General features: G+C 41.8%; 1 protein-coding gene across 1 annotated transcript in view; it reads left to right on the forward strand.

The window, feature by feature from the left end:
• LOC126336877 (protein KIAA0100) overlaps window positions 1–26,137 on the forward strand; it is a 316,670-nt gene that overhangs the window by 134,861 nt on the left and 155,672 nt on the right. Inside the window, exon 16 of the mRNA XM_050000988.1 lies at window positions 4,257–4,425. Within this exon, the coding sequence (XP_049856945.1) occupies window positions 4,257–4,425 (169 nt within the window). The remainder of the gene's footprint in view (window positions 1–4,256; window positions 4,426–26,137) is intronic.

Below are 26,137 nucleotides of genomic sequence, written 5' to 3' on the forward strand. Positions count from 1 at the left end.
AACTCAGAAAAGTATTACAGTCTCGCACACATACGAACTGTTTACACGCATCCACTCAACGGTTGGCTTGTGACATCATCAGACTGCTGCTTAAGATCACAGCATCACGCTGGCATATGTTATGGAGCTTGAAGTGGGGAAGAGTTGGTGCTATTTGTTTTATTTAGCCCTAAGTTCAGCTTGCTGAACTTCCCTTAGACTGTAACTGCATTCTGAGTCTGTAAAGCCTCTGATGATGTTGCCAACATTGGAATACAAAACGTTATATCTTGGACCACAGCCTTATGCCCACAAAACAAATAGCAACAATAACACAAATATTGGCCATGGAAGCCTGCATTCTAAAATATATTCTTGTTATGAGTATTGTCCCCCCCATGAACCATGGACCTTGCCGTTGGTGGGGAGGCTTGCTTGCCTCAGCGATACAGATAGCCGTACCGTAGGTACAACCACAACGGAGGGGTATCTGTTGAGAGGCCAGACAAATGTGTGGTTCCTGAAGAGGGCCAGCAGCCTTTTCAGTAGTTGCAAGGGCAACAGTCTCGATGATTGACTGATCTGGCCTTGTAACAATAACCAATATGGCCTTGCTGTGCTGGTACTGCGAACGGCTGAAAGCAAGGGGAAACTACGGCCGTAATTTTTCCTGAGGGCATGCAGCTTTACTGTATGATTAAATGATGATGGCGTCCTCTTGGGTAAAATATTCTGGAGGTAAAATAGTCCCCCATTCGGATCTCCAGGCGGGGACTACTCAAGAGGATGTTGTTATCAGGAGAAAGAAAACTGGCGTTTTACGGATCGGAGCGTGGAATGCCAGTTCCCTTAATCGGGCAGGTAGGTTAGAAAATTTAAAAAGGGAAATGGATAGGTGAAAGTTAGATATAGTGGGAATTAGTGAAGTTCGGTGGCAGGAAGAACAAGACCTCTGGTCAGGTGATAACAGGGTTATAAACACACAATGAAATAGGGCTAATGCAGGAGTAGGTTTAATAATGAATAGGAAAATAGGAATGCGGGTAAGCTACTACAAACAGTATAGTGAACGCATTATTGTGGCCAAGATAGATACAAAGCCCACACCTACTACAGTAGTACAAGTTTATATGCCAACTAGCTCTGCAGATGACAAAGACATTGAAGAAATGTATGATGAAATAAAAGAAATTATTCAGATAGTGAAGGGAGATGAAAATTTAATAGTCATGGGTGACTGGAATTCGAGTCTAGGAAAAGGGAGAGAAGGAAACGTAGTAGGTGGATATGGATTGGGGCTAAGAAATGAAAGAGGAAGCCGCCTGGTAGAATTTTGCACGGAGCACGACTTAATCATAGCTAACACTAGGTTCAAGAATCATGAAAGAAGGTTATATACATGGAAGAACCCTGGAGATACTAAAAGGTATCAGATATATTATATAATGGTAAGACAGAGATTTAGGAACCTGTAGATTAAAACTGAAGAAACTGCAAAAAGGTGGGAACTTAAGGAGATGGGACCTGGATAAACTGAAAGAACCAGAGGTTGTGCAGAGTTTCAGGGAGAGCATAAGGGAGCAATTGACAGGAATGGGGGTAAGAAATACGGTAGAAGAAGAATGGGTAGCTTTGAGAGATGAAGTAGTGAAGGAAGCAGAGGATCAAGTAGGTAAAAATATGAGGGCTAGTAGAAATCCTTGGATAACAGAAGAAATATTGAATTTAATTGATGAAAGGGGACAATATAAAAATGCAATAAATGAAGCAGGCAAAAAGGAATACAAACGTCTCAAAACTGAGATCGACAGAAAGTGCAAAATGGCTAAGCAGGGATGGCTAGAGGACAAATGTAAGGATGTAGAGGCTTATCTCACTAGGGGTAAGATAGATACTGCCTACAGGAAAATTAAAGAGACCTTTGGAGAAAAGAGGACCACTTGTATGAATATTAAGAGCTCACATGGAAACCCAGTTCTAACCAAAGAAGGGAAAGCAGAAAGGTGGAAGGAGTATATAGAGGATCAATACAAGTGCGATGTACTTGAGGACAATATTATGGAAATGGAAGAGAATGTAGATGAAGATGAAACGGGAGATACGATACTGCGTGAAGAGTTTGACAGAGCACTGAAAGACCTGAGTCGAAACAAGGCCCCCGGAGTAGACAACATTCCATTGGAACTACTGACAGCCTTAGGAGAGCCAGTCCTGACAAAACTCTACCATCTGGTGAGCAAGATGTATGAAACAGGTGAAATACCCTCAGACTTCAAGAAGGGTATAATAATTCCAATCCCAAAGAAAGCAGGTGTTGACAGATGTGAAAATTACCGAACTATCAGTTTAATAAGCCATAGCTGCAAAATACTAACGCAAGTTCTTTACAGACGAATGGAAAAACTAGTAGAAGCCGACCTCAGGGAATATCATTTTAGATTCCGTAGAAATACTGGAACATGTGAGGCAATACTGACCTTACGACTTATCTTAGAAGAAAGATTAAGGAAAGGCAGACCTACGTTTCTAGCATTTGTAGACTTAGAGAAAGCTTTTGACAATGTTGACTGGAATACTCTCTTTCAAATTATAAAGGTGGCAGGGGTTAAATACAGGGACCGAAAGGCTATTTACAATTTGTGCAGAATCCAGATGGCAGTTATAAGAGTCGAGGGACACGAAAGGGAAGCAGTGGTTGGGAAGGGAGTGAGACAGGGTTGTAGCCTCTCCCCGATGTTATTCAATCTGTATATTGATCAAGCAGTAAAGGAAACAAAAGAAAAAATAGGAGTAGATATTAAAATCCATGGAGAAGAAATAAAAACTTTGAGGTTCGCTGATGACATTGCAATTCTATCAGAGACAGCAACGGACTTGGAAGAGCAGTTGAATGGAATGAACAGTGTCTTGAAAGGGGTATATAAGATGAACATCAACAAAAGCAAAACGAGGATAATGGAATGTAGTCGAATTAAGTCGGGTGATGCTGAGGGAATTAGATAGGAAATGAGACACTTAAAGTAGTAAAGGAGTTTTGCTATTTGGGGAGCAAACTAACTGATGATGGTCGAAGTAGAGAGGATATAAAATGTAGACTGGCAATGGCAAGGAAAGCGTTTCTGAAGAAGAGAAATTTGTTAACATCGAGTATAGGTTTAAGTGTCAAGAAGTCTTCTCTGAAAGTATTTGTATGGAGTGTAGCCATGTATGCAAGTGAAACATGGACGATAAATAGTTTCGACAAGAAGAGAATAGAATCTTTCAAAATGTGGTGCTATAGAAGAATGCTGAAGATTAGATGGGTAGATCACATAACTAATGAGGAAGTATTGAATAGAATTGGGGAGAAGAGGAGTTTGTGCCACAACTTGACCAGAAGAAGGGACCGGTTGGTAGGACATGTTCTGAGGCATCAAGGGATCACAAATTTAGCATTGGAGGGCAGCGTGGAGAGTAAAAATCGTAGAGGGTGACCAAGAGATGAATAAACTAAGCAGATTCAGAAGGATGTAGGTTGCAGTAGCTACTCGGAGATGAAGAAGCTTGCACAGGATAGAGTAGCATGGAGAACTGCATCAAACCAGTCTCGGGACTGAAGACCACAACAACAACAACAACAACAACAACAACAACAACAACAACATGAGTATTGCGTAACTTTTTTTTCCAAAAGGGGCCTAATATGAATAATGATTATAGTTTTCACAAACAACAATGCATTTATTTCTTGATTATGGCATAGTTGTGGCTTTTTTTAATGTATATAAAATTATAGAGAATGACACCTCCAACGAAGTTAAGAATTAAATCAAAGCTGATATTGCACATTTAACATCTGTCGATACTAAAAACTAAATGATGCAGAGGTTCATCTACATTCTACATTAATAAACAAACAAAAGAAAGTGAAGTGTCAGTATTACGCAAGAATTCTGACTCAGAGGAGAGACAAGTTAAAGAACTGTATTGTGATAAGTGTTTGCTTTTTCTCTTTTTATTTGCTACTTTGTTCACTCTGAAGTCATTGTTTTGAAGAAATTTCCTTGGCTGTGCAACTTTTCTACTTATTTCGTGAACTGTAATTACCTCTATAGGCATTTGAGAAGCAGTACTCATATTTGTGATCGTGCTCACAAAATTCACCAGCTTGTATATTCAATTAACAATTTTTCCCTGTACTTATGTTGTATTTTTAACTTACCATTTTCATGTCTTACATTGAATGTAGGCAAGGACATTCTTAAGTCATTGTTAACAAACTACTTTTATTCTTTCAGGTGTGTCACAATAGTATCATTTAAAGCAATTTTCCCGTATGATCATTCTTTTGCTGAGACAGTACAGAATGAATTTATTAGTCATTTCAAGTGGTTGAAGCTAGTGCATAAAAAGCAGAAAAAACCATTTACTGTCGATAGTCCATTACCTCCTGATTTAATCATAAAGGTAACTATGCACAAAAAAATACTTTTTAGTGTAAGACACAGAAACTTAATAAGAAAGGTGAGTATTCTCTCCCTCCCTCCCTCCCTCCCTCCCTCCCTCCCTCCCTCCCTCCCTCTCTCTCCCTCTCTCTCTCTCCCTCTCTCTCTCTCTCTCTCTCTCTCTCTCTCTCTCTCCCTCTCCCTCTCTCTCTCTCTCACACACACACACACACACACACACACTTGCTTACTGCATTCCATGCCAAGGCCATGCATTTGGAGGGCTGACAGAATACCAGTTTTCATGACGCCTGTTTGAAAATGAGGATGAAATGAGCAGGAAAAAATGATATTATGTACAAAAAAAGAGAAAAGACAAGTGTGCTAAATACAGGATGGTAATAATTAAAGTTCAATAATATTATCAAAAGGATAGATTGCTACTCACCTAAAAGATGCCACATTGAGGTACAAACTGGCACAAAAAAAGACTGTTACACATTGACCTTTTGGGGAAACCCTCCATCAGAAAAAAACAAACACCTTCACACAAGTAAGGCGGCCAGGCTGTGTCGATTGCATGACTTCGGGCAGTGGTCTGGTTCTGGTGCTTGTGGTCTGATGACACAGGAGTTGACCATGCAGTTCAGTTACCAGCACAGTATCTGCTGCCTTACTGTGCTCTTACTACAGTTCTGGGCTCTGACTTGTGCTTCAGGTTTTCCTATGGTTTTATTCTATTACAATCTCCTCCCTTCTGCAAAGAATATTCATCTTTGTAATTTGCTGGGACATAGACGGTAGTTTATTTACAGTTAGTTACAACATTTATTTGCTCCTCCACTCACAGTATCACGTTGTACATTATTCATCTGACTTTGTTAGCACTTACCTACATTTTCTAATGACCACTGAGTCATATGTTCTCACTTGCTTATTTTTGTACATTAATTGCATTTTATCTACTTAACAGCTATACTGTTTCACACCATGGGCAAGATAAGTCACTAAGACATTGTATCTGCTGGTCTTCCAGCTTAATACCTATTTAATAAAATTCACATCTCCCACATTTTCAATGTCTTACATCACGTTCCTCTAACCACTTGAATAGGAGTCTCAAATATAACACTAAGTATTACCTCTGAAAAATCCAGGATGGAATGGAACAATATTACAAAAGCAATAGTTGCTACTCACTATACAGCAAACATGCTGACACACACACACACACACACACACACACACACACACACACACACACCACAGTATCTGGTAGCTGAAGCCAGACTACGAGCAGCAGTGGTAGTGCATGACGAGAGAGGCAAGTCGGTGGGGGCAAGGAGGAGGCTGTTGCAGGGAGGGCCAAGGATAGCAGGGTAGGGGTTGGGGACTGTGAAGTGCTGCTCAGGAGCATGCAGAGATTATATGGAGAGATGTTAGGGCAGCTAGGTGAAGTTGGGAGGTTAGACAGAGGGCGGGGGAGAGAGGGAGTGGCAGAAAAGGGGAGAAAAAGAAAGACTGGATGCATTGGTGGAGTAGTGGGCTGTGTAGTGCTGGAATGGGAATAGGAAAGGGGCTAGATGGCTGAGAACAATGACTAATGAAAACTGGGGCCAGGAGAGTTACAGGAATGTAGTATTCAGAAAAGCTGGTGTTGGCGGGAAGGGCCCATATGGCATATGCTGTGAAGCAGTCATTGAAGTGAAGGATGTTATATTTGGCAGTGTTCTAGGCAACAGGATGGTCCACTTATTTTTTGATCACAGTTTGTGGTGGCCATTCATGCGGCAGACAACTCGTTGGTTGTCATGTCCACATAGAATGCAGCACAAGTATTGCAGCTTAGTTTTTAGATCACATGACTGGTTTCGTAGGTAGCCTTGCCTTTGATAGGATAGGTGATGTTTGTGACTGGACTGGAGTAGGTGGTGGTGGGAGGATGTATGTGACAGGTCTTGCATCAAGACCTGTTACAGGGATATGAGCCATGACATACAGGGTTGGGAGCAGTGGTCGTGTAGGGATGGATGAGTTTATTGAGTAGGTTGCGTGGACGGTGCAGTACCACTATGGGGGGAACGGGAAGCATACTGGGCAGTATATTTCTCATTTCTGGGCACAACAAGAGGTAGTCAAAACCCTGGCAGAGAATGTAATTCAGTTTCTCTGGCCCTGGGTGGTACAGAGTTACAAGAGGTATGCTGCTCTGTGGCTGGACGGTAAGGCTTTGAATGGTCGTTGGTGACTGGAAAGATAAGGCACAGGTGATTTGTTTTTGTACAGGTTGGGAGGATGACTATGGTCTATGAAGGCCTCTGTGACACCCTCGGTATATTTTGAGTGGGGCCACTCGTCACTGAAGATATGATGGCCATGGGTGTCTAGGCTGTATGGAAGGGACCTCTTGGTATGGAACTGGCGGCAGCTCCTGCAATGGAGGTATTGTTGGTGGTTGGTAGGTTTGATATGGACAGAGGTACTAATAGCCACACTGTAGGTGGAGGTAAACATCGAGGAAGGTGACTTGATGGGTGAGTAAGACCAGATGAAGCAAATGGTGGAGGTGTTGAGGTTCTGGAGGAATATGGATAGGGTGTCCTCACCTTTGATCCTGATCACAAAGATGTTGTCAGTGAATCTGAATCAGGTGTGGGGTTTAGGATTCTCGGTGTTTGGGAAGGATTCCTCTACATGACCATGAATGGGTTGACATAGGATGGTGCCTTGTGGGTGCTCATAGCCATTCCCTGGATTTGTTTATAGGTAATGCCTTCAAAGTAGAAGTAATTTTGGGTGAGGATATAATTAGTCATGGTGACTAGGAAGGAGGTGGTTTGTTTGGAATCTGTCAAATGTTGGGATATAGATTGAAGGTGAGGACACCCTATCCACATTCCTGCTGAACCTCAACGCCTTCTCTACCATTCGCTTCACCTGGTCCCACTCAACCCAACAAGCCACCTTCCTAGATGTTTCCTAGCTCTTAACCTCCACCTCAAAGATGGCTACATGAGTACCTCTGACCATATCAAACCTACCAACCACCAACAATGTCTCCACTTTGACAGCTGCCACCCATTCCATACCAAGAGGTCGTTCCCACACAGTTTAGACACCCATGGCCTTCACATCTGCAATGACGAGTATTCCCTCTCAAAATATATCGAGGGTCTCAGTGCAGCCTTTACAGATTGTAATTATCCTCCCAACCTTGTACAAAACAAATCACCCATGCCTTACCTTCCCAGCCACCCACCACCTCCCAAACTCTTACCATCTGGCCATAGAGGAACATGCCCCTCATAACTCAGTACCACCCAGGACTGGAGCAACTGAATTACATTCTCTGCCAGGGTTTTGACTACCTCTCATTGTTCCCCAGAATGAGAAGTGTCCTGCCCAGTGTCCTTCCCACAGTGGTATTCTGTCATCCAACGAACCTACACAATATACTCATCCAAACTTATACAACCCCTGTCCCCCAACCCCTTACCTCATGGCTCATATTCCTGATGCAGTACCTGTCCCATACATCCTCCCACTACCACCTACTCCAGTCAGGTCACAAAAATCACCTACCCTATTAATGGGAGGGCTACCTGTGAAACCAATCATGTGATTGGTGAGCTAAGCTACAATCACTGTGGTGCATTCCATGTGGCCATGACAGCCAACAACCTGTATGTCCACATGAATGGCCACTGACAAACTGTGACCAAGAAACAACTGGACCACCCTGTTGCTGAGCATGCCACCCAACACAACATTCTCGATTTTAGTGACTGCTTCACAGCCTGTACCATATGGATCCTTCCCAGCAACACCACCTTTTCTGAATTGCACAGGTGGGAACTCTCCCTGCAATATATTGTAGATCACTGTAACCCTTCTGGCTTCAACCTTCGTTAGTCATTGACCACACTCAGCTAGCCCCTTCCCTGTTCTTATTCCAGAACTATATAGTCCTCTATTCCACCAATGCACCCAGTCTTTTTACATATCTCCTTTTCTGCTACCCCCAACCCCCCTCTCTCCCCCACCATCCCTCTAACCTCCCAACAGTACGTCACTGCTCTACCCTGTCTCCATCTCATCCCTGCATACTCCCCTGCAGCACTTCACCATCCCTCACCCATACCCTGCTATTCCTCCCCATCCCCATACAAGCCTCTTTACCACCACCCACTTGCCTCTCCCGTTATGCACTGCTGCTGCTGCTCATAGTCTGGCTTCAGCTGCCAGAGACTGTGGTTGTGTGTGTGTGTGTGGTTGTGTGTGTGTGTGGGGGGGGGGGGGGCGATTTTGTGTGTGTGTGTGTGTGTGTGTGTGTGTGTGTGTGTGTGTGTGTGTGTGTCATCTCCACTGTATGGTGAGTAGCAACTATTGTTTTCATAATACTGTTAAGTGTTACCCCTCACGTACACAAACAATATGTACAATATCCAGCACTAACAGTAAAAACAAGCAGGCACTTCTTGACCTGCACAGTTCTTTTTTGATAAATCTGTGCACATACTACCTGTTTACTTTAGCACTGTGGTCTCGCAATTAATGAAATCTATCTACTAGTTTACACTGATATTTTACAACTTATCATTATTGACTAACAAGGCGAATATGTGTATTGTGAGCTAAGTTCTACATTAACCTAGGTGGAACATAACTAATCTTTGCAAACAATGATTCATGTAATGCTCTGAATGATGCTGGTCTATGTAAACTCCGCAGGTTGTGCATTGTTCTTTTGCACCATATTTTGATAGCTTAGCAATTGGGAAAAGTTTATTTGCATCAGTAGGAGATCTACGGTAATTTTACGTAATGGTTTCAAGATATGATGACTTGGGAATCTAACTGAACTCTATTCCTTAAGTAGTTCCATTCACTCTGAGAGATTTATCCAGTGGTCCTGCTTCATAATGTAACATGTGTTATATCAACTCCACCTGTATTGTATGTAATTCTGCCATGATCTCAGCCACTGTAACAGCTCCACCTGTGTCACACAATAAAAAAGCCTTTTAATTCATTTACTTCTACATCTCTTCCAACATCTGATAGATTTTCCTATGATAATACTTCTTTCATTTAATTGGCTATTGCCAGTGGATCTACCACTATCGCAAATATTGCTTCTCAAGGACCTGGAGCAGTTTAATTGATGACATTTCAGCCAATGACATGTCCTGCATCCATGTGGTATCTTAATGTTTTGCCTGCTTTGAGGCAATGCTGCATGACCCGAAGACAATAATCCAAACTCAGCAATACTGTTAGTCTAGTTCACACTAACAGCAGTGTACTACAGCTTAAACCTATCATAATGATCTAAGTAGTATCAGATTTTTTCTGCCTTGTCATCACATTTCCCCAGGTACATCTCTTAATATACCTTACTTAGTTATGACCTTAAATCCTAGATGATGCTTATCTTTAATTACTAATTCATATATTACTCTTATCATCCTTTAACATTTACTGTATACCATTCCTTATTTTCAGCAAAAAATCCTTATGCCTCTTCTGGCTTATCATTATGAAATTACTGATATTTTTGGGGTACCTGAGGTTTTCTATGCTTGAGCCAGGCACTCTCTCTGTACCAGCTGGTGTAATGTTCTACTTTACGACAAACCCAACACACTATGGGATGTGACTCAGAGCATGGGGTAGAGTGCCCCAGTAAACTGCTCTGGGTGCATGTTTCTGGAGTTAACAGTTCAACCTCAGTCTCTTATAGAACACTACAACAATATCTAACCACGGGATAACTTAAAAAATAAATAGGGAAGCTGTAACCAAAGGATGTATGGAAACCCCTGAGTGTAAATACAAAGGTGTATGCTGCTACTTACATATTTTGCTGTCCCTATTGAATAACCACTTGCAGTTTTCTGGCATCAGCATGTTGTGTATGTTCTTGAGTGTTGTTGATCCATCAGTCTCCAAACCAATCTCAATTCTGATGCCAAATATACAAGGCCTTCATTCCACATCAGCACATCGGGAGGCAAAATGTAACAGGTGTGGAATGATTGCAGAGGAACCAGAGTGAAACATGAGCAGTTCTTGCTTGTCAGGATGGGTTCAATTCTTCCTGTCAGCATGGTAAGGTCCATAGATGGTTTGGAAGACAAAGGAGGCATGTAAGGAAGTGGCAGACAGGCCAGCATTGGACAGATACCCAATCCTCTACTCAGTCATTCAACTTGATTTCTCCATGAACATGAACAAGTCTTCAACTAATCCAACTGGCTAGAAAAGTGAATTTCTTGCTTCACACTGAGCAGCAGATGTAGTTGCAGCCAGTGGTGCAGGTGCAGAGAGGTTAGCTGATTACCCAGTGGAGTGTCGACCTATTGCACTGATTTGGCAAGAGGGGGGAGGGGGGGGGGCGTTGCATAGGATTTCATTCAGTTGCAGTGTGGAGAAAGGCCAGCCAGCAGCATCTTCTGTCTTGGTAGTAGCAAGCCGCGACGTCCCAGTGGTATGGCTATGGTACTGGGTGAAGTTGGCCCATCGACAGACGACTGGAGAGCAGAGGCAGGCTGCTGATCCGTTGTTGGCTGTCTGGCCTGGGGAGACAGGTGCCGGTTTCTGGTCTATAACTGGGTTGCAGCAGAGTTATAGTGATGGTTACAATTGACACAGACAAGGCATCACATACTGCCCAGCTGGTGAACCAATGAATAACTGGTGTGGCCTTGGTTAAATATGACTTCTCCTGCTCCACGTTAACAGCATTGCTTCTGAAGGATCTGGAGTATATGCCTGGAAGCTATTGCATAACTGACAGTAGGTTGGCCAAGCTGCGTCGATTATGTGGCGTTGTGTTGTGGCCTGGTTCTGGTCCTCATAGTCTGATAACACATGAGCTGATCGTGCAGTTCAATGACCAGCACCTGCTGCCTGGCCATGCTTTCTTTATAGCTCTCGGCTTTGATTTCTTCTTCAGGTTCTCCTATAGTTTTATCCTAGTACACTGACCTCAATCTACAGTAACATACTGTCCCAACACCCTCCAACCAACAGTTACTGTCCTTCTATCTCATCACCTCCTCCCAATTTACATCCTCTCACCCTCAATATGTGCTGCTCTCTGCTGATGCACCCACCAATCTTGACCCCCTTCACTGCTTCTCCCTTTTTTTCTGTCCTCTTCATCTCCTCCCACGTCCCCCCCCCCCCCCCCCCCCCAATGTTGTCCCACTGCCTCCTGAGGCTGTGTGGGGCAGCTTTGTCTTGCTACCATCTAGTTCCTGTCCCCAAGTAGCACTTGACTTCACTCCCCTCACCCGTACCCTGCTATCCCTCTCCCTTCGCCACCCCACTCTGGATTGCTGTTTTCATTCAACATGACAGTTGCATTCTGGTCAGAGGCCAGAGATAGCGGTCATGTGTGCAGGAACAGTGTGTGTGTGTGTGTGTGTGTGTGTGTGTGTGTGTGTGTGTGTGTGTGTGCGAGCGTGCGCACGCAAGTGCGCCCATTTTTCTGTCAGAGGTTGACTCAGCATACCATCTTTACAGTGAGTAACAATCTGTTCTTTTCATAAATCTTGTTACTATTCCATCCTGGACTTTCCATAGTACATTTAAACTTCCAGTTTCAAAATGCTGTAAAAAAATTAACCACTGCAGAGAATGTCAAATTTGAATGGAAGAAGGAGGGACATTATGGAAACAAAACAAAACAAAAAAAAACAATATGTGAGGTATATAGCTGCTCCTCATTTTGCATCTGAGGTGCTTGGCATGACTCTCTCAATGCTGGATCAGACTGCTGATAAAACACTTTTACAAGAGTGGTGGCTGTGGACCAGTATTATGCAGAAGTTCTGGACACTCCAGGGTTGAAAAAAAAAAAAAAAGTCATTGATCTGATGTGTGCCAAGGGTCTGTAGAAAATGATTATGAAATTAAAAAATACAGGGTCTGTTGAAGTGAATTGTAGCAGAGGGAAGAAAGCAACTGAACTGAAGTCAGTAAAAGATGAGGTCTGCATTTTATATTCTTCATACTTTGCCCATCAGGTACAATGGTGCCCAAAGAGCAAACCTCGTCTACCGCTTTTAGTGTCTCATTTCCTAACTTATTTCCTTTAGTATTGTTTGATTCAATTTGACTGTGTTCCATTACCCTGGTTTTGCTTATGTTTCTACTGGTCTACTTACCTCTTTTCAAGACACTACTCACCCCAATTAAGTGATCTCCTAAGGCCTTTGCTGTCTCTGACAAAATTACAATGTCATCAGCAAAACACACAATTTTTAATTCCCCCCTCCGAATGCTCCTTCATTTTATTTTAGTGCTTTATCAGCATACAGCTTAAATAACATGGGTAATTGGCTACACTTTTGTCTCACTTCTTACTCAGCCACTATTTTCCCTTTCTGGTCCTTCAACCCATAACTACTGTCTGGATTTCATACAAGTTGTAAATAACAAAACACTCCTAGTATTTTATTCCTGTTACCTTCTGAATTTTTGGGACATTATTCCAGTCAGCTCTGTTTAAAGCTTCCTCTAAATCTATTAAGTGCTAAAAGCATTGGTTTCCCTATCTCTAACTTACCTTCTAAGATAAGTTGTAGGCTCAGTATTGCGACGTGTGTTCCCACATCTCTCCAGAAACCAATCTAATCTTCTCGTAAGTCAGCTGCTGCCAGTTTTTCCATTCTTCTGTCAGTTTTTTGCAAATATATCTATAAATTGATGTTTGATGATGATGTATTCACACCTGTCTTTGACTTTCCTTTTTTGGAATGGAATTGTTATGTTCTTCTTGATCCCTGGGCATATTTTACCTGTCTCTGGTGGTTTGATTCAGTGGATGCAAGGTAATCACTGCTACCAAACATAAACTGGAACAACGACAAAATTAATGGAAACATTAATGTTTAGAAGCATTCTTTATTTGCATTAACAAATGAGATTTGTGCAGTATATTCGCATTAGCACTGCTTATTTCTCTAACTTTGTGCTCACTATGTGTTATGTTTCAAGTGACTACTGATGTTTTCTGATTGGTCTGTACAAACACCACTAGAGCTCTGAGATGCACGGCTGGCTGGCTGTTACACACAGTCACCAGAGCCTTGCTGTAAGTTTATAAGGACTGAAAGTTATGTTTTCCTTTCTGTTGCTACAGGAAATATGTTCATGGTTATGTTAAATGACTAATTACACACATGGTATATAGTTTCACGTTATCTGAACTCCTTAAACACCCGTAACAGTTTGTAATGACCATAGTAGTAAGAAAAGGATAAATTGCTACTCACCATAAAAATGACACATTGAGTTGCAGATACACACAACAAAAATATTGTCACACACTTACCTTTTAGCCAGAAAAGTGTGTGTACACATACGCGCGCGCACACACCTATTCACACAAGCAAGCATACCTTATGCCCACCGTATCCGGAAGCTCAGACCAGAATGATGGCATTCTGGTCCGAGCTGCCAGTGGTAGCAGTCATGTATGCATGAGGTGTGCTTGCTTGTGTGAATGTGTATGTGTGGCTTTTCTTTTCTGAAGCAGGCATTGACCAGAAGCTAAATGTATGCAGTCTTTTCATTATGCCTCTTTGCCACGCAATGTGCCATCTTTATGGCGAGAAGCAGCGTGTCCTTTTTCTAATATAATTGTTGATATTCCAACCTGGACTTTCCATAGTTTTATAACAACCATAGCATAGGTAGCAGGGAGGTAAGCAACCGCACTTGCTTCATTTGTAATCCCGAGCAGAGAAAGCATGAGAACTAAAGCAGGCCATCGGCAGTGTGACTGTGCAGTCTGAGAGATTCTGCTGCACAATTTTGCCACCTGCTTTTTCCAAGGCAAGAGGAACATAATGGAAAAGGGAAGACTGTTATTTGAATTATGCATCACAATTAACATGAAATCCTGCATACAGCAGTTTGAGTCACGGCTTCATAGAAGCAATAAGTGGTGCATAGGATGTCCTAATATGCAAAAGCATAAGACATTGGCTACTTTGTTACAAGAATTAATGAAGTCAAAGAAGTGTTGAAAACAAAATGTGACAGACTTGGAAAAAAAGAAAGAAAGAGGTATTCATGATCAACATATGGACGAACCAGTAACTAATTGTTCTAGATGTGATGATGCAGTCAATTTGGAAACAATTAAAGTTAGTCAGTAACTTGGACACTCTGTTATTGTTGCAGCTTTTAAATGCAATAATTTTGATCAGTATTACCAGTGATTCACTGATTTGCATTGCAATTACTTAAAAGCTGCTGTGGTTCACTTTTTGATTTTTCCTGCTTAAGATCACAGCTAGTTCTGTATATTTCAGAATAAATGCAAAATAAAAGTGACAATGGTTTGTTGATGTTTGTTAAATCACATGGACTCCTAACAACATACTGTGGAATTGCAAAACTCTGTGAACTTATTTCCATAGTTCATGCAACCACTGGCTCATCTGAAGGGTCTTTTAGTTCTAAAAAGGATAAAGAACTATGTACATAGTTTGCAAACTCAAGAACGGCTTACAAACTTAGCCCTTTTATCAATGGAAAATCAGGCAGCTGATATTGAACTTGAATTCAACGAATTCCTCAAAAAAGGAGATTATTCAGCTACATTATATATAAAGTAATTTCACAATAAAAAAGGCGTTTTCTTCTTTTGTAACAGCTTACCACAACAAAAAGTTCACTGCCTCACTCTTACATCTCACTCACCAGATAGAATAGTTTCCTCATGGCATGTCTCCCCAGGACCCATAAATTATGAGGGAATGTTGTCCACTCCAGGGGACTAGTTATGACTTAGGTCTTTAAAGTTCAGTCAGATTCTTCTCCCTCGCAGTATTGTACCCCCCCTCCCTCCCCCCATCTCAACTTTTTCTGTTTCATATTTACCTTCAAGTTCATATCTCTTGTGTAGCCTTCCATATATTGCTCCCAACTTACTGCCTTTCTTGCATAATAGTGGCCTGTCAACTGAGTTCCTGATACTCATATAGCTGTTTTTTTTTTCTCTCCAAAGCTATTTCTAATTTTATAGGCACAGTCCATAATTGTGCATGCAACTACAATTTTGCATTTGTTTTCTAACTATTTCTACAAAACCATTTTGCACTTTGTCACCTCATCCCTTAGACATCTGTATTCCCTTTCACCCTGCTTTGTTTACTGCATTTTTGTAACTTCTCCTCCTATCATGTAGATTCAATATCTGCCATGGTATCTAGTGATATTTAATTGGCTTTGTCTTTTTACCTTTGTGATCCTGTGCTACATTCTCAGTTTCATCTCTCAAACATAACCATTTGTCTTCCATTGTACTTCAGTCCACTATTTCAGTCAGTCATTGTCTAATGCTCCCTCGAAAACTACACAACTGTGGACACTGTCTCCATGAGGAAATCCCCTGTGTTCCGCCACCTGTGTGGGTCAATTGTGCTGGCTGCCACTCCCCTCGAATTGCCCAGCTTACAAGAGAAAACAATAACATCCAAGAATTTAAATCCACAGATTGCTTGTCTTATGCTGGAGCTTGACAAAAGTATGAGAGACTCCATCCAGTGTCATTGAATGAAACTTTTGCCTCTGCTATTTGACTTCCTGCTCCTTCCTCTTCCTTAACCCAGCCCCGTCCTCCTCTCCCCTCCCCCTCCCATGCAGTTCCCATGACCCCCGTCTGGGAGCTGCTCCCCCTCCCCAGCTAAAAAAGTGGCCCCCTTCTTCGGCATCTGACAGTAATCGGGCTCCCTCCCGGGACCCCTCTCTGCGGCATCTCTCAGACCAGAAGACTCCTAGCGCCACTCAGCCACATGGTGCGTTGTCTGTGTGTTCCAAGGTTGCTTGATCTGTTTTGGTTCTAGATCTTGCAGACACCTGTTCTCCCTCTGTACCCTGCCATGCTCCACCTCTAAAAGGGAAGAAGAAGAAACATAAATCCCAAGACAAGGCACCACCAGTGCCACCAGAGGTGCCATTTCCCCCCCCCCCCCCCCCCCCCCTCCCCTTGCAATCTGAAATTTTATTTTTAGATGTCACCCCATCCTTGTTGGTGACGACTACTGACCAAGTGACATATAACCTCCTCTCAGCTTCTTTATGTCTAACTTGGACTCTCACCACATTATCATCCAATAGAATTGCAATGGATACTATCATCACCTACCACACTTGTCTCATCTTATTCTGCATTCTGTCTTGTTCTTCAAGAAACGCATGTACGTAATGATCGCTCTCCAACATTTCTTGGTTACCTGGCATTCTGTCAGAACTGTGCCAGCCCCAGGGTAGCATCTTGTGCAGCCTGCAGTGCGGTTTGCCCTGATGTCATTAGTGGCTGGATCCCCCTATGTACCAACTTGGAACCAATAATAGTTAGAGTGCAAACGACGCTGGCAATCACCATTTGCAGTGTCTACCTCCCTGCAGATAGGCCACTTCTATATGCTGAACTGTCTCCCGACCCCATTTCTCCTCCTTGGGGACTTCAGAGCTCACCATCCACTGTGGGGAAGTATCACTTTAATGGGTAGGGGTACCCTAATTGACCAACTTATCACGGACCTCGATTTGTGTCTCGTCAGTGATGGTTCTCCTACTCATTTCAGTACTGCTCATGGCATCTTCTCTGCTATCAATCTCATGATCTCTTCCCCTGGCCTCGTGGCTTCGCTACGTTAGTCACCCCATGATACTTTGTGACAGTGACCACTTTCCGCTGATTCTATTGTTCCCCTGCTGCCACCAGACACAGGCACCCACCTTGGGCATTCTGCAGGGCTAGTTGGCCTTTATGTACATCTGGACACTTCAACACCTCCCTCTCGAATTCCATTGATGTAGTTGTGCAAGGCATCTCGTCCACTATTCTTCATGCTGGTGGTACTGCTGTCTCCATGTCACAGGCCCCCCTTGTTGTCGACCGGTATCATGGTTGACCAAGGATGTCACCATCACTGTCCAGGACCACTGAAGGGTGCTGCAGTGATTTAAGTGACAACCTTCACAGACCAACCTCCTCACATTTGTCTCCATGCTAAAGCTCATTTCCTTATTAAGTGGAGTAAAAAGGAACACTGGGAGCTCTATGTTTCCTCCCTGGGGATGTATGCCTCTTCATTGCAGATTTGGTCCAAGCTCCATAGCCTTCTGGGCCGCCAGTGACAGTCAGCTGTCCAGGGTCTAAACATCCAATGCTCTGTGCACTGATCCATTGGTCCCTGTGGAACCCCCCATGACACACTTTGTGAACAAATTCGGCATTCTCTTCGTATCCTACTACCTTTCTCTGGCAGAAACGCAGAGTTGAACAGACTCCCCTTCTGTTTCATTCTGCACCACACAGAGCCCTATAATGCAATCTTCACTGAATGAGAGTTGTTCAGGCTCTTGCATCTTCCTGAGAGATGGCCCCAGGCCTAGTTTCCATCCACAACCAGTTCATCCAACACTTGGAATTTCCCCAGAGGCAACATCTCCCAGTGTCTTCAACTGCATTTGGCTCGCAGGTGCTTTTCTGTCACAATGGCGAGACAATACATTTATCCCCATTCTTAATCCCAGGAAGAAGCCAACGTCTCTCGACAGCTACCGCCCAATTAACTTAACAAATGTACTTTGTAAACTGCTCAGGAGCATGGTCAGTTTCAGATTATGTTGGGTATTTGAATCTCGGGGCTTTTTGTCCCCATATCAGTGTGGCTTCCGGGCAGGACGTTCTTCGACTGACCATTTACTCCAATTGGAATCAGCCATCCAACAGGCTGCTATAACACTTCATCTTAAACTCTTGCACAAACAGTTCCATCATTTGTGATTTGCACAATATTCAGCAATGAACAAAGCAGTTTTATCATGAGCATCATTTTGTGTCACATTTAATAGATCACTGAACATAAGTGTTCCCATCAATCATTCAAACATAACAACACAGTAAAGTACTTAGGACAGAGCATATGGGATGTGCATGTGCAGATATATGACAGCAGCCAATTTATGCATCCCACATTCAGTTTCCAGCATTTTCTATTGTAGGCAGTTCTCCTGTTCATTAACAAGAGTCAATACCTCATACCCTGGAAATATTTTCTGGACCACTTTTATTTTCCCCACATAGCACAAAGATTCTTTAAATTGTTTCATCATCTGCAGTGCTACTTGCCTTTTTAACTTGTGCTACTGTGGTGCATGTTGGTTTTATGTCTGTCTTAGCTACAATTAAGCTTTCACTAAGCTGTTCATAGAAGCTCACATGGGTTTTTATTTCCTTATTCTTTATTAGACCTACTCCTGCATTACCCCTACTTGATTCTGTACTTATAAACATGTACTCATCTGACGAGAAATCTATTCTTCTTGCCACTGCACTTCAATAATGATCACTATATCTAGTTTATCCCTTTCCCATTTTAAATTCTTTGGCCTATCTACTCGATTAAGAGATCTAAGATTCCATGCTCTGACTTTTAGGAAACAAGCTTTGTTTTTCCTAATGGGGTCAATCCATACTAAGTGGTCCAGCACTGGTTGCTTGACCATCTCAGAAAAATTTCATATTTGCTGGGTAAATTCCCCAATGTTTATTAGTCAGAAAAATATTTTTTAAAATTATTGTTTATTATTTTGAAATGGTAGCCATATGTGTTCCAGGCCGCATGCATTTTTTTGTATTTGCAAGCATCTACATTTTTTACAATTATTCAGTAGTGGATTGTCCTAAGCCTTTCAGATAAAATGCATGTAGTTCAGCTCACTCTGGGCTACAAATTAACATCATTATCACTTAGCTGAATGTATTCTTTAATCTACATCCATACTCCTCAAGCCACCTGACGGTGTGTGACGGAGGGTATCTTGAGTACCTCTATCGGTTCTCCCTTCTATTCCAGTCTCGTGTTGTTCGTGGAAAGAAGGATTGTCGGTATGCCTCTGTGTGGGCTCTAATCTCTCTGATTTTATCCTCATGGTCTCTCCGCAAGATATACGTAGGAGGGAGCGATATACTGCTTGACTCTGCAGAGAAGGTGTGTCCTCGAAACTTCAACAAAAGCCCGTACCGAGCTACTGAGTCTCTCTCCTGCAGGGTCTTCCACTGGAGTTTATCTATCATCTCCGTAACACTTTCGCGATTACTAAATGATCCTGTAACGAAGCGTGCTGCTCTCCATTGGATCTTCTCTCTTTCTTCTATCAACCCTATCTGGTATGGAGCCCACACTGCGGAGCAGTATTCAAGCAGTGGGCGAACAAGTGTACTGTAACCTACTTCCTTTGTTTTTGGATTGCATTTCCTTAGGATTCTTCCAATGAATCTCAGTCTGGCATTTTAAATCACTCCTAATGCGTACTCCCAGATAATTTATGGAATGAGCTGCTTCCAGTTGCTGACCTGCTATATTGTAGCTAAATGATAAGGGATCTTTCTTTCTATGTATTCACAGCTCATTACACTTGTCTACATTGAGAATCAATTGCCATTCCCTGCACCATGCGTCAATTCGCTGCATATCCTCCTGCATTTCAGTTCAATTTTCCATTGTTACCACAGCATCATCCGCAAAAAGCCTCAGTGAACTTCCAATTTCATCCACAACGTCATTTATGTATATTGTGAATAGCAACGGTCCAATGACACTCCCCTGCGGCGCACCTGAAATCACTCTCACTTCGGAAGACTTCTCTCCATTGAGAATGACATGCTGCGTTCTGTTATCTAGGAACTCTTCAATCCAATCACACAATTGGTCTTATAGTCCATATGCTCTTACTTTGTTCATTAAACGATTGTGGGGAACTGTATCGAACGCCTTGCGGAAGTCAAGAAACATAGCATCTACCTGGGAACCCGTGTCTATGGCCCTCTGAGTCTCGTGGACGAATAGCGTGAGCTGGGTTTCACACGATCGTCTTTTTTAAAACCCATGCTGATTCCTACAGAGTAGATTTCTAGTCTCCAGAAAAGTCATTATACTCGAACATAATACGTGTTTCAAAGTTCTATAACTGATCGACGTTAGAGATATAGGTCTACAGTTCTGCACATCTGTTCGACGTCGTCCCTTCTTGAAAACGGGGATGACCTATTCCCTTTTCCAATCCTTTGGAATGCTACGCTCTTCTAGAGACCTACGGTACACCACTGCAAGAAGGGGGGCAAGTTCCTTCGCGTACTCTGTGTAAAATCGTACTGCTATCCCATCAGATTCAGCGGCCTTTCCTCTTTTGAGCGATTTTAATTGTTTCTCTATCCCTCTGTCGTCTATTTCGATATCTACCATTTTGTCATCTGTGCGACAATCTAGAGAAGGAACTACAGTGCAGTCTTCCTCTGTGAAACAACTTTGGAAAAAGACATTTAGTATTTCGGCCTTTAGTCTGTCATCCTCTGTTTCAGTACCATTTTGGTCACAGAGTGTCTGGATATTTTGTTTCGATCCACCTACCGCTTTGACATAAGACCAAAATTTCTTAGAATTTTCTGCAAAGTCAGTACAGAGAACTTTACTTTCGAATTCATTGAACGCCTCTCACATAGTACTCTTCACACTACATTTCGCTTCACGTCATTTTTGTTTGTCTGCAAGGCTTTGGCTATGGCTATGTTTATGTTTGCTGTGAAGTTCCCTTTGCTTCCACAGCAGTTTTCTAACTCGGTTGTTGTACCATGGTGGCTCTCTTCTGTCTCTTACGATCTTGCTTGGCACATACTCATCTAACATATATTGTACGATGGTTTTTAACTTTGTCCACTGATCCTCAACACTATCTGTACTTGAGACAAAACTTTTGTGTTGAGCCATCAGGTACTCTGAAATCTGCTTTTTGTCACTTTTGCTAAACAGAAAAATCTTCCTACCTTTTTTAATATTGCTATTTACGGCTGAAATCATCGATTCAGTAACCGCTTTATGATCGCTGATTCCCTGTTCTGCGTTAACTGTTTCAAATAGTTCAAGTCTGTCTGTCACCAGAAGGTCTAATATGTTATCGCCACGAGTTGGTTCTCTGTTTAACTGCTCAAGGTACGTTTCATATAAATCACTTAAAAAAATTTCACTGGATTTTTAATAGTTCAAAGTTATCAGCCACAAATTAAAAAAACTCAATATTTGAACAGTAGTTTTCCATCATCATCATCATCATCTTCATTTAAGACTGATTATACCTTTCAGCGTTCAGTCTGGAGCATAGCCCCCTTATAAAATTCCTCCATGATCCCCTATTCAGTGCTAACATTCGTGCCTCTTCTGATGTCAAACCTATTACTTCAAAATCATTCTTAACCGAATCCAGGTACCTTCTCCTTGGTCTGTCCCGACTCCTCCTACCCTCTACTGCTGAACCCATGAGTCTCCTGGGTAACCTTGCTTCTCCCATGCGTGTAACATGACCCCACCATCTGAGCCTGTTCGCCCTGTCTGCTACATCTATAGAGTTCATTCCCAGTTTTTCTTTGATTTCCTCATTGTGGACACCCTCCTGCCATTGTTCCCATCTACTAGTACCTGCAATCATCCTAGCTACTTTCATATCCGTGACCTCAACATTGTGGATAAGGTAACCTGAACCCACCCAGCTTTCGCTCCCATACAACAAAATTGGTCAAAAGATTGAACGGTGCACAGATAACTTAGTCTTGGTACTTACTTCCTTCTTGCAGAAGAGAGTAGATCGTAGCTGAGTGCTCACTGCATTAGCTTTGCTACACCTCGCTTCCAGTTCTTTCACTATGTTGCCATCCTGTGAGAATGTGCATCCTAAGTACTTGAAACCGTCCACCTGTTCTAACTTTGTACCTCTTATTTGGCACTCAATCCGTTTATATTTCTTTCCCACTGACATTACTTTCGTTTTGGGGATGCTAATCTTCATACCATAGTCCTTACATTTCTGATCTAGCTCTGAAATATTACTTTGCAAATTTTCTGTCGAATCTGCCATCACAACTAAGTCATCTGCATATGCAAGACTGCTTATTTTGTGTTCACATATCTTAATCTCTCCCAGCCAGTCTATTGTTTTCAACATATGATCCATAAATAATATGAACAACAGTGGAGACAGGTTGCAGCCTTGTCTTACCCCTGAAGCTACTCTGAACCATGAACTCAATTTACCGTCAACTCTAACTGCTGCCTGACTATCCCTGTAAAGACCTTTAATTGCTTGCAAAAGTTTGCCTCCTATTCCATAATCTCATAGAACAGATAATAACTTCCACCTAGGAACCTCGTCATATGCCTTTTCTAGATCTATAAAGCATAGATACAATTCCCTGTTCCACTCATAACACTTCTCCATTATTTGTCGTAAGCTAAAGATCTGGTCCTGACATCCTCTAAGAGGCCTAAACCCACACTGCTTTTCATCCAATTGGTCTTCGACTAATACTCGCACTTTCCTTTCAACAATGCCTGAGAAGATTTTCCCCACACGCTGATAAGAGATACCTATGGAGTTGTTACAATCTTTTCTGTTTCCATGTTTAAAGATTGGTGTGATTACTGCTTTTGTCCAGTCTGACGGAACCTGTCCCAACTCACAGGCCATTTGAATTATCTTGTGTAGCCATTTAAGACCTGACATTCCACTGTATTTGATGAGTTCCGACTTAATTTCATCCACCCCAGCTGCTTTATTGCACTGCAATCTATTGACCATTTTCTCCACTTCCTCAAATGTGATCCTATTTCCATCATCATTCCTATCCCATTCTACCTTGAAATACGAAACATTACTGATCGTATTTTCACCTACAATGAGCAACTCTTTAAAATATTCCCTCCATCTGCCCAAGGCATCCACAGGATTCACCAACAGTTTTCCTGACCTGTCCAAAATACTTGTCATTTCCTTCTTACCTCCCTTTCGAAGACTGCTAATTACACTCCAGAATGGTTTTCCAGCAGCTTGAACCATAGACTCCAACCTGTTTCCAAAGTCTTCCCAAGATTTCTTCTCGGATGCTGCAATTATCTGTTTGGCTTTGTTTCTTTCTTCAACATAACTTTCTCTGTCTACCTGAGTTCTAGTATGTAGCCATTTTTGATACGCCTTCTTTTTCCTTTTACAGGCTGCCTTGACTGTGTCATTCCACTAAGCTGTTTGCTTCATCCTACTTTTACACACTACTGTTCCAAGACATTCTTTGGCCACTTCTAGTACTGTGTTCCTGTACCTTGTCCATTCATTTTCTAATGACTGTAATTGACTACATTCAACTAACTGGTACCTTTCTGAGATCGCTGTTATGTACTTGTGCCTGATTTCCTTATCCTGAAGTTTCTCCACTCTTATCCTGACCTCCTGCACTTTCGGCCTCACAATCCCAATTTAACTGCAGATTAAATAATGATCAGTGTCATCAAAGAATCCCCTGAATACACGTGTGTCCCTCACAGCCTTCCTGAATTCTTGATCTGTTGTTATATAGTCAATGACAGATCTGGTTCCCCTGCCTTCCCAAGTATACCGGCGAATGTTCTTATGTTTAAAAAAGGAGTTTGTGATTACTAAGCCAATACTGGCACAGAAATCCAAGAGTTGCTTCCCATTCCTGTTGGCCTCCATATCCTCTCCAAATTTACCAATAACCTTTTCATACCCTTCTGTTCAATTCCCTATCCTGGCATTAAAATTACCCATGAGCAGAACACAGTCCTTCTCCTTTACTCTAACAACTACATCACTGAGTGCCTCATAAAAACTATCCTTCTTATCTTGATCTGTCCCTTCACAATGCGAATATACTGACACAATCCTAATTTTCTTGCTAGACACTGTCAAATCTATCCACTTCAGTCATTCGTTTAGATACCTTATTGCAACTATGCTGGGTTCCATTTCTTTCTTGATGTAACGGCCTACACCCCATTGTGCTATTCCTGCTTTGACTCCTGACAGGTAGACCTTGTATTCTCCCACTTCCTCTTCTTTCTCACCCCTTACCTGAATGTCACTAACAGCTAAAACGTCCAGCCCCATCTTACTTGGAGCCTCTGCCAGCTCTACCTTCTTCCCAGAGTAGCCGCCATTGTTATTGATAGCTACCCATCTCATTACCATTTGTTTGCCAAGTCGTATCTTAGGAATCCCTGGTTTGTCAGTTAGAGGTGGGACTCCGTCACCTCCAAAGGTCCGAGGCATTTTGCTCTGATTGTAGCCAGCATCATATTTAAAGTACCAGGGAAGCAGGTTGCTAGCCTTACTTGCCTTGAGTCCCATTGGGTTTTACCCCTAACGGTTGAGGGACTAACCGGTGGATTTGGTAGTCTTTGCCGTATGAGCACAAAGGTGACCACGCTCAGAATATGTCCGAGATGCCCAGCCTTATTCCAAAGTAACTGGTATCCCGACTGTCGGGACCACTTTCTCGGCCACTCATACGTTGCCTGTGGTTCATGAACTAGGACATGACTACAGGAACCCACACCATGAGAGAGATTAATTTCTCGGCTTTAATGTTTTTTCTGCTATTACACTGTATAGTATAGTTACTTTTTTGTAGAGAATCAATGGTGAGCAGCTTACGCTTAAAAAATACACTATTTTAAAAAAGGCTTTTTAAAATTTTTCCATTTTGTGGCCTGCAATATCTTTGTTAGGGGACCAGATAAAAATCTGAAAATTTTACAGTTAATAGACTTTTATGATATCAAATTTCATTATAAATTGCAACTATGAGATTCAATTGGAAGTTATGGAAAAAGATTACAAACACAAGTCAAAAATACATTTTTTAACATCTGTGATATCTGGTAGGCTAATCAAATAAAGTATACCCATTGCATAATGTAACACACCACATTACACTAGCTAATGGTTATTTGTCGAAACAATGCTGTGGTAATTGTTTCAGCAGGGTAACAGTTGCATCTGCAAGCCTATACAAGTCTGATTGTTGTCTTCCCCCTTACACCAACAATTGTCTACTCACACTTATTTAGCTAGAATTTCTTGAAGTGTGCAGTTGAAAAATGGTGTCTCATTGTTCTGTTGGTGTTATTATTAATGAAGCATGTCATAAAAGCATGTATGGAGTATATCCTAAAGACATTACTTTAATCGAAGATTACAGTGAAGAAGAAAAAGTGTTGTTTTACTTAAGAGTCGGCCCAGAGGTCAAATCAACATGCAGGTACCATGAAATGAACTACTAAAAAAATTTCATCACCTTTTTGGTCAGTCTTGCATGGACCCTTTTGAGAAACATAAGAAACCAATAACAAAATGGCTGCGAGAAATAACATTTGATCATTATTCTAAAAATAAAAGCCCTTTTGTCAGTCTCGTACCAGGAAAATCATTGTGTCCAACATGGTATTCTAAGATATTTGTAATTCACAGGAGAGAGGATAGTGAAACGTCAGATACAGAATTTTGCGACTTATAGCAACCATTAAAAAATTAGATACAAATTGTGAAATCCCAAGTATATCGCTTGCTAGTAAAATTAGAAAACTTAAGTCAAGAAAAAAGACCAAGTGCCTTGAATACAGAAATTGAGAAAGTGGCAGCTACAGTCAAAAAGAATTTGTAAGTTTCATTTCAAAATACAATTTGTACTAAAACAGATGGAAGTTCTAAAACTTCACCAACAGAATATGATGATTTGATAGAAAAACTAAAAACTAAATGCAGTACTTCAAACAAAGAGGATGAAATAAGTATTACCAGTTTACTGCCAAGTTCTTGGAGTTGAGCAAAAGTTAGTGATGAATTTAATGTGTCAGAAC

Source organism: Schistocerca gregaria, chromosome 1 (genome assembly GCF_023897955.1).
Source record: "Schistocerca gregaria isolate iqSchGreg1 chromosome 1, iqSchGreg1.2, whole genome shotgun sequence".
NCBI classification, from domain to species: Eukaryota; Metazoa; Arthropoda; class Insecta; order Orthoptera; family Acrididae; genus Schistocerca; species Schistocerca gregaria.